Consider the following 9,846-nt stretch of genomic DNA (forward strand, 5'->3'; position numbering starts at 1 on the left):
CTGCTGGTTGCCTTGAAATGCCATTATAGGAATCAAAATTCACAGTGACCTGCAAAGTTATTTCCTTTTGGTTGTGCCCCAGATCAAACAAGCAGCAAGAATGTGAGCTGTGCATTAAACAAACACCAGGAAGCACCCAGCAGCCATCCAGCACCATCACCAGGACCCATCACCAGGACCCATCACCCTGCTCAAGGGACCTAGTGGGCACCAAGAAGGGCAGCAAGCAGGGGTGTGTGGCTGTCCCACACCCTCTGGTACAGGCAGAAAAGGGGCTGCAAGGACCAAGACAGTGTTTCAGAGTCCTGCTTCAGAGCTGAGCTTCACAGGGGTCAGAGCCCAGCTATTTATTGGGTGGCACAGAGCCAGGCTTGCAGGGCTGCAGCCAGAAGCCCTTGCCAGCATGTTACTCAGCCTTCGCAAACATGCTTTTAGGGGAGTGTTACAAGAAGGAGAGGGTGTGTGCAAACTAGATGGGTTGCAAAGCCTGTCCTGAACTCCCTGCAAAGGGAGACAGCAGCAGAAGCTTCTCTGCTGATTAACCCTTGAGCTGCCCAGATGGGAGGGCCAGACTGAAACACAGCCAGGCAACCCTCCACTTCAGCCTCTGGCTCTGTGCACTTGGGTAACTTTGCTTTCTTTTTATCCTGTCTCCTTTTTATTTGAGGAAAAGGTGACTGGCAGGCTGGGATGCTGCAGCAGCTGGGGCCATGTGCAAGGGAAGGGATGCTGAGCCCGGTGCCATGCCCATCCGTGTGAGCACGGAGGGACAGACAGACACAAACTCACACTAGACCTCGTGCTACAACCCCAAGACGCCACTCCCCAAATTCTTGTTCTCCAAAATGAGCATGATCCTCTGCTACCAGCACTGCCACAGCAGCTCCACCCAGCAGAAGAGGTGGCCAGACCATCCATTCATGTCCGTGGACTACAGGCAGCACTGAAATGCTGAGAAATATAACCCGGGCTTCACAAGAGAGCAGGAAGGAAACCCAGGGCCTGCTCAGGCTCGCAAAGAAGCAAAATCTCACACTGACTTCTCCCTCCCGGTGGGGTTTTGTCCCCTTTCACTCATTCCTCAGCTTATCTCCACCACAAGGGGACATGTGAGCCAGAGGCCAGCTCTGACACCAGGACAGGAAACCTCAGCCCCTGAGCCACGGCTGGGGAGCGTGTGCTGGCCCCAGCCGGGCTATCAGGCTACAGAGGGGGAGGATAAAGCACAGGGCTCAGCAACAGCAGCCTCCAACCGCCGGGCTTGCTCGGATATTGGAAACACATGTTCCTTGGAGAGAAAGAAAAAAAGCAGCTGAATATCCCCACAATTGCTGTTAGCCGGCGGGTGAGAGAAACCAGAGTGCAGGCTGGAGAGGCTCCAGCAGGGGACATGGGGATGGGGCTCCACACCGCTGCCTGAGCAGCCCAGGAAGGGCAGCCGCTGCCACCCCAAATCTGCAGCCCTGCAAATCTGCAGGGTCTAAGCATCAGAGGCACTTTGGAAAGTTAAACACCCAAAGCAATAAGAAAAACCTAATGCTGCAACACTCTGACCTGCAGGGTCTGCAGATCAGGGCTGAGATAAGCGGGACCAACATGTTAGACTGGCTTAAAAATGTCATCTCCCTTTGAAATGTTTTCTGCTTTCTTGTATTAAACCATAAAGGTTTCGTCAGCCTCTTTTGCTCCCAATCAACAGCCAGTTACACAAGAAGAGCATAACCGACCCATGCAGTCATTTTATCCCAGCAAAGGATGCATTTTTGGTCTAACCACTGACAGAAGCAAAACAAAGTCTTTTCTATTGGAATAAATCTCTACATGGGGAAGAGGAAATGGCCGACATTAATACAGTGCTGGCGGCTTAAGCTGAGTTTTGAAAATGGACCCAAAAATCTCCCCATGCAGACAGAGCCAGAAGTGGAAGGAACTGACACAGATCAAAAAGAAACTTAGGTCTCGTTTTATGTTGTGACACTTTAAGCGCCCCAGATTTTCACTGTGGGCTATGTGCCTAGGAGGAAAAAAAAATAGAGCAAGATCTGGGCCTTTGATGCTGTCACTTGAGAAGTGCCAGAGCCAGGAGAGCTCTGCACTGAATAAACTCCATCCCACTTGCAGACTAGTCAAACAACCTACAAAATACCCTTAAAGGGTGAGGGTGTTTGCTCCCTCGGTAGTGGGAGGAAAAGCAGCTTCTCCCCTTTACAAAGGCAGGGGCACAGCAAAAACAATTAATGTTCTGTTTGCAAAGGCAGCCCTTCTGTCCAGTTTGAGAGCTTGGTGACTGATGTCCATCCTTCAATAGCTTCAGTAGCCCCCTGGAAGAGGAAACGCCACATTCCTCTGGGGTACAGCAGCTCTGCTCTGTTATTGTGAGGGCTCCACGTGCTCCAGCCTTAGGAAGGACACCTTCACGCTGTCCTCAAGCTCCTCAAGTGCCCAGGAAACATCCCAAGAATGACCATGATGGCTGAGCTGCCCAAGACCAAATGCAGGAGAGGGAAGGCCTGAGGACCTGAGTGAGGAGGGCAGGGTACGTACGAGTGGCCGGTGGCTGGGATGAAGTATATACAGCAGTGCACCCGCGTGTCGGGGATCCGCTTCTTCCGGTTAATGTTGATTTCCTCCTGCAGGTACTTCTCGTACTGGTCGTTGATGAACTTCATGATGGGCTGCCAGCTGCAGAGAGAGAGGAACATGGGATGATGTGTGAGGGATCTGGACCATCCCGAACCCTGACTGTGTGAAGCAGAGCGCAGCGAGTCACGGACAGAATCCCATCAAAACACACACAGGGAATGTTTTAGGTCCTGTCAGTTCCCATTCATACAGCAACTGCAGGGAAACGACAAACCTCACGTGTTCAACACTTGGCAACTCCATACACCACAGCGGGAGGGGATTTACTGGCTAGTGTAGACAAGCAAGTGCCTAAAAGTCCTTGTCTCCTCCTGAACACGTCTGCTGAGCAGGGCATCACCAGGAGCATCCCTTGGCTCCCTTCGCAGTGTCAGGGCACAGGCACAAGAGCAGCATCAAACCCCGCAAGCCCCATCTGGCTTGTGGTGAGAAGGCACCTGCTATAAGCCAGCCCTGCCCCTGCTGTCCCACACAGCCACCCACTGTCCCAGGGGCTCCTGGCAGAACCTTCAGAGCCACATGAGCAAGGTCAGGGACTGGCCAGGCTGGCACACAGCTGCTCCCGGCCGCAAACAAAGGTTGTCTCATGCCCAGAACAGCAGGATGTTTGTGGGCAATCAGATGGTCCAGGATCAGCCCTGGGGAGCATGGTACCACGCTGCCACCCACAACAACCCTCTTCCCTGCTCCCCACAGAGCACGGGTGGCACAAGACCAGGCTACAGCCCTCAGCACCAGCTCCAGGTCAGGATGCCCCGGGGCTTGGCTGCCTTCCCTCTGCTCCCATCCCCACGCCAGCGCAGCCAGCTCACCAGTTCTCATTGTTGATGTGGTCTCCAAAGCCCGGGGTGTCGATGACCGTCAGCTTCATGCGAACCCCCTTCTCTTCAATCTCTGAAATGGAGAGGAAAGCCAGTGCATGAGGCACGCATCAATGGGTCCTCTGGCCAAGCCCACCCTCCCAAAACCATGTGGAGGGCTTAAGCTTGCTCCCAGGGGAGAAATGCACCTTCAGAGCTTCTAACAGGCACAAATCAGCCCTCCAGAATGATGCAGCACCCAATCTACCCTGAAATGCCGCCCCCATGGCCACCTCACTTGTTCCCTTCCTTCATAACTAAGTCAATGCTGGTGGATAAAGAAGAAAAGCAATGTTTTCTCAGCACTGCAAGCATCTCTGGAGACACAAGGCAGAGCAGGACCAAAAGCCAAAGCACCAGGTGGAATCTGTAGAGCTCACCATGAGTGATGGATTTGATTTCAATGGTCTTGGGGATCCGCTCTTCAGAAGTTGGCTGTACAGATTTCCGGCTGATTTTGGATTTGAAGAGGGTGTTGATTAACGTGGATTTCCCCAAGCCGCTCTGACCTGGAAAAGAGCAGGATAACCCACAGTCAGCACTCACCACACAGGCTATTTTTTCAGGGATAGGGGATGCTGACAGACTCAGCCTGCACCGGATCTGCAGGAGGGAGGTGAGCGGTGCAGCTGCTCCCCTGCAGCCCCCCCCCAACTCAAGGAGCTCGAGTCCATACCAGGCAGGAGGATGCTGTGGGCCCCAAGCACCTTCCTCAGCTCCAGAGCAGCTGGTTTGCTGAGTGTGAGGAGGTCAAGAGCATCCAGCCAAAATGACAGCACCTCCGAGGACAGGCAGACACTGTCAGGGATGGTTCAAGGGCTCCAGTGACACTCAGCAGCCCTGAAGAAGGGCACAGGGACCAGAGAACCCTGGGAAGGAGCATACCTTCCTCCTCTGCCTCCTGCAGCTTCCCCTGTCCAGCTCCACAGGGACTTAGGAGCATCTTGGAAAGCCGTTAACTGGACAGAATCAGGAGTAGCAACAATTTTCCAAACCTCAACCCTGCAGCATCTGCTGCTGCTTCCCTGATGGAATTGCTTTTGCAACCAGACCAGCTGGCTGCACAGGCCCCTTTAAGTGGGTCCAGGCCAGGAGCTCCACTGAGTCCCACGAACAACATCGCAAGGGAGCACATCAGATTCCACAACTTTAACTAAAACAGCTTTTAGAAAGAAGCACTTTCATGCTTTATATCCCAGAGCTGAGGGCGATCTGTGCAGAAAGGACACCAGCAACTCTCAACTCTCCAGACCAGTTATTCCAAGAGCTTGGAGAACACCTTTACCAGAGCAAAGAAAACAGAGGAACTCCTCAATACCCAGAGAGCAGATGCTTGGCTTCAGAGCGGATGTTCCATGCCCCAGCAATCACTGCAGAGCTCCAGCAAACACCATGGGGGCCCCTTCGGCCCCATTCTGATGAGCCACATTGTAACCAGCTATTTCTGGTTTCCCCTACTTCCTCCAGGGCCCCAACTCATCCGGGCTGCCAATGCTAAGCCAAGGGTAGGGTCAACCAGCACATCAGCCCTGGCCAGCCCACTCCTCAATCAAACAGCAGTTTAGAGCTGAGTTTGCAATGCTACCATTGGCATGCTGCGATCCAGTGCAGGATAACTATGTCTGCCAGCCACTATCACAGCTGGGGTGTAGAAGAAACATGTGGACCAGGCTGGGGTCATGTCCTCCTGGTCCTCTGCTGCCTGAGAACACCTGAGGCCAAGCACAAACGGGCCTGAAGCCATGAATGCAGAAAGCCAAAGCGAAGCTCTCATTGCACTGCTCATCACTGAACAGAGCACATGGGGAGAGGAGGAAAGTGGGGTGAGAAGCTGCTAGAGCTCCTGGCAGTCCATTCCTGCCTGTCCAAGCTGCCAGAGCTGCACTGCCTGGAAGGGACCAGGGCCGAGAGCCACCACAACCACGGATGTGATCCCTCCTCTGCACAGGCAGACCTGAGCAATGGACAGGATGGCCTCAGTGGCTGAGCACAGGGCAGACCCGCTCCCACCTCCCCTGGTTCACAGCCCAACATGATGACCCCTGAGCTGAAATCAGGCAGGGGAAGCAGGGCTGTGACCCACTGCCCGGTCAGCTCTCTTCTTCCAGCTGCTCTGCACCAAAATCTGAACACAAAAGATGTGCTTTGGTCGGGTTTTTTTTTAAGCTTAGACCTTCCTTCTCGTCTCTACAGCCTTACAGGATACGGGGCTAAGCTGACCTCAGCCTGGAGCCTCCTTTCAGGGCTGGTGAAGCCCTTCTGAACAGGGACCCTGCTACTAGGGCAGAAGACTTTCAAAAATCCCCATCACAAGGACACTGGCAGCAGAGCTCAATTCCCACCTCCCGCACAGGATAAATTGCCTCCTTCCCCTCTCCCCTCACCTACCCCACTGTAAAACAGGGATTGCAACGATTTCAATGCAAGGACTAGCAACTTAGGATGGGTGGGAATAAAGGAGCTAAACTAATCTCTAGAAGCCTGAGCATCCTCTAGGGAAGCTCAGCAGGACAGGGGCTGGCTGCTGCCTTCCAGCCTCAGCAGAGCTTCTGCAGGGGCACCCCCAAGGTGCTGCTGCCCTCCTGCATCCCTCCCACATCTTCTGGGAGGGCCAGAGCTCCACTTGTTTATGCTGCCACGAATTCCCCAGCCTGTAAACAGTCAGCCCAGAGCCTGCCAAGGGACGAACAATGTTTTCCAGCCATGCTGCAGCACAGGCTTTCATACCACACACAGTGCTGCCAAGGCAAAGCTGGGCCCTTTCCTCAACATCCCTCCGCATCTGCAAAGCAGAAAGCTGAGATGCTGCACAGCACAGCCTGCTTGCAGGGATGGGTGCCTCTTCTGGCAGGGAAATAAGCGCCTAGCTCATGCAATCTTGCTTGTGGTCTCTCAGGATCAGTGCTGCGATCCCTCTGCCTTGGGAGTCCTGCTCCACAAAGAGCTGGGTTTGTTAAAAAGCCTTGCAGGAACTGATTCTGCAGCGACTGGGTTTGCAGCAATCTCCCAGCCTGGGGAGCCCTCTCCATAGATCGATTTTTGGATGAAAATATCAAAATGGGAAAGTCAGAGCATCAGCAGAACTCGCTGGGAGGCTACAGCACGCTTCCTTTTACAGAATTAGCAAACACTGGATCAGTCCATCCCGTAACCCCAGAAGCACCCGTTGGCTGCAGGAACTCCTACCCCATGGGCACCCTGCACAAACCTGCAGCCCTACACACCTCCTCACAGGAGGAGGCAGGATGGTGAAGCCCCACCGGCACTGCATGGGCCATGGCCTGGGCTTTGCTTTTCTCACCCCCCTGTGCTCCCTGCAGAGGTTGAGGCAGGGAGAGCTGCTGCCTGCACAGCTCAGTCCCGGGGAGCACAGCCCAGCTCACACGAAGGGCTGCACAGCACCAGGCAAAATACCAGTAGCTGGAAAAGAGCATAAAAGGCTCATTTCTTTTCACTTTTCCCCCTCACACTGTCCTGCAGTGCCCAGCTCTCCAGTACACCCAGCATTTTGCTGGTGGGCAGCTCATGCAGTCCCAGAGCAGAGGGGCTGCAGGAGCACAGACCCCCCCCCAGCAGATGCTGCAGCCAGAGCAGACAGTGGCCTCTGGCTGATAATAAAACTCCTTCCCGCCACCCCCCTGCAGCCTTGTAAAGCTACTGAACAGGAACTTGTAGGCACCAGGATTTGGACACACAACCTTCCAGCCCTCCCCACCAGTATGTGGACAGCTTCTGGGATGCTCTCATTCCCCCCTGTGCCACAATGTAGGTCCCCAACGGAGGCACCAGAGCAGAGGCACTCAAGCTGAATGCCCACCTATGCAAACCCCTCTTGCTGATCTTCATTCCCACCAGTAAATCACATGCAGCACTGTAGTTGTGGTGTGGTTGACTGAGCTGCACAGCACAATGGAAGAACACTCAGATTACCTAAACTGCTGGCAATCGTAGCAAAGATTATGGCTCTGGTGCATCAGCAGCAGTGCAAGCCCCTGAGCCCTAGCATGCTCTCTGACTGCTCAGACCAGGGCAGGGCTCCCAGGAGAGCAGGAAGGAAGCTCTCTGCAAGGCTTCAGTGAGTCCCAACACCCCTCAAGGTGCTCCTCTCTTGAATGTGCCCATGGGTATCACACCCCAAGACATTAGAAGATGCATGGGACCACAGGCCATGTCACACTGACAGCTTTAACAACAGCTGAACTCAAGCCAGCCCCTCGGGAGCAGGGTTTGCTGCCTCCTAAGGCTGAGACCCCAATGCTGAGCCTGAGCTGCTGCTCCTGAGGAGCCTCCAGAGAGGCCAAACCCCACCACAGCAGAACAAAACCAACTCGCTGACCACGCTGCGAGCAGCTGGCACAGGGGGAAAACTCACCCACGACCATGATGTTGAACTCGAAGCCCTGCTTCATGGCTTTCCGTCTCATCTGCTCCAGGATGGCGTCGATCCCCACGTAACCGAAGTCTGCAGCCGGTTTCTCCGGCCGCGTCGGCGCCGCCTGCTTGGGGCCGGCATCCCGAGGAACGTCCGTCATGCCGGGTGCGTGGCTGGGAACTGCCTCTGGACCTGCAGAGGAAAGAAGAGGGTGGTCAGGGGTGGCAGGCAGTGCCCAGCACACAGGGACGCTGCTGCTCCTGGCACGGAAGGAAAGGAGCTGCCTGTTGCATCCGAAGCGTGAATAAAGCATGTGCAGAGACTCAGGGCACCAGGAGGCTAAGAGGGAGAAGGCACGTCGGATCTTCCTTCACCTGTAACTATTAAATTTGGGTTTCCCCTTTTTAACTTACTGGATTCACCTTCATCCCTGCCCACATCACCAAGCCTGCCACTGCAAACGGATGCTGCTGTGGGAGCAGTAGGCACACCAGGGAGCAGCAGATCTGCCACCAAGGAGTGGAACCCAGCACGGAGAAAGTCCTTGACCCAAGGCTGGATTTTACTTAAGTGAGTGATGAAGGCTTTTAGCAACAGAGCCCTGTGCCCAGGCACTGCAGTTAAAGGCTTGCAGACCTACACAGCCTGCCTGCCCTCCTACCACTGTAATTACAGTGCTATGCAGTCTGCTGCTGGGAATGCCTCACAGCCACGTTTCAGGGAACAGGGTGGCTTTGAGGACACAGAAGAGTCCTCAGCATCTACTGACACGTGCCTTCCTCCAGCTCCGTCTGACACAGTGCAGAGGCTGCTGGCTCCAGCTTGCAGAAAACCCCAAACCAACCCGTCTGCATCAAAACGGGTCATGCCAGACAACACCCACACAGCCACAAAGCTTTTGTGATCTTGCTCTAATTCTGCCGATACCAATCCTTCAGCCTCCAGCTGAAGAGACAGGGCCATCGTCAGCCCTGCAAGACAGCTCCAGGTCAGCAAAGCACCTCAGGAGAAGCAGATGTACACCCACAGCTTCCTAACAAAATTGGGGGAACCATCCACTCCCCAAAGCACCAGGAGCATCTGACACCAGGAAGGACAAACTGGCCCTGATGCACTACTGGGTGATGTAGTCTGCTCCCAGCCAGCCCCAGCTCCTTCGTGTCACCCACAGTGGATATAGCAAATATCACGAAGGCAGAGCATGGATCAGGTCAGCTGGGTCCTTGAAAGCTCTGGAAGTATCAGCTGTGCAGAGCAAGCTGCTCTGGTGCAGGCATGGAGAGAGAGGCTTTAGGAAAACACACTTCTGAGAGCTCTCCCCAACCCCAGGAGGCTGCTGCTGGATGCCTGGGTCCCTGCAACCACCAGCCTGAGCAAGCATTTTATCTTTGTTCAGCTTCTTGCAATGCATATTTATGAAGATGCTGATGATGCAGATTTGGAAGATCAGGCAGAAGTTCCTCCATTTGAGGGTGCTGAGGTGCTGGCACAGGGTGCCCAGAGAAGCTGTGGCTGCCCCATCCCTGGCAGTGTTCAAGGCCAGGTTGGACACAAGGGCTTGGAGCAACCTGCTCTAGTGGAAGGTGTCCCAGCCTGTGGTGGGGGGTTGGAACTGGGTGAGCTTTAAGGTCCCTTCCAACCCAAACCATTCCATGATTATTTGCAAAGGACTTACTGCAAAGTCCTCATCCTCATTCCTTCAAAGAGCAACAGGGCTCTCAGCTCAGTTTCTCAACCCCACTGTTATTTCTGGCCTTTGATGAGGTGCTGCCTGGTTTTCTCTCGCACCCTCCAAAGGCCTTTGTAGGAACATGGCTGGTCCAAAGGGGCTCCTCCAAACACAAGCCCATCATCCCTTCTCCAGTGATGGCAGGAGCAGCATCAGACAGAGCTCGCTGTGGTCTGCAAGGCGGAAGCGCTGGTTTCCTGCGAGCACAGTGTGCTCTAACACAGGCCAAGCAGAAAAAAGTA

At 54.4% G+C, this 9,846-nt stretch overlaps 1 protein-coding gene across 1 annotated transcript in view; it reads right to left on the reverse strand.

Annotated features, from left to right (window-relative positions):
• SEPT9 (septin 9) overlaps positions 1-9,142 on the reverse strand; it is an 18,818-nt gene extending 9,676 nt beyond the window's left edge. The window contains exons 1-5 of the mRNA XM_010019025.1: positions 9,118-9,142; positions 7,876-8,096; positions 3,884-4,012; positions 3,456-3,537; positions 2,545-2,682 (exon numbers count right to left, since the gene is read on the reverse strand). Of these exons, the coding sequence (XP_010017327.1) occupies positions 2,545-2,682; positions 3,456-3,537; positions 3,884-4,012; positions 7,876-8,035 (509 nt within the window). The 5' untranslated portion in view covers positions 8,036-8,096; positions 9,118-9,142. The remainder of the gene's footprint in view (positions 1-2,544; positions 2,683-3,455; positions 3,538-3,883; positions 4,013-7,875; positions 8,097-9,117) is intronic.
• Between the last annotated feature and the right edge of the window lie 704 nt (positions 9,143-9,846).

Source organism: Nestor notabilis, unplaced genomic scaffold, assembly GCF_000696875.1.
Source record: "Nestor notabilis isolate BGI_N333 unplaced genomic scaffold, ASM69687v1 scaffold5120, whole genome shotgun sequence".
Taxonomy (NCBI): Eukaryota; Metazoa; Chordata; class Aves; order Psittaciformes; family Psittacidae; genus Nestor; species Nestor notabilis.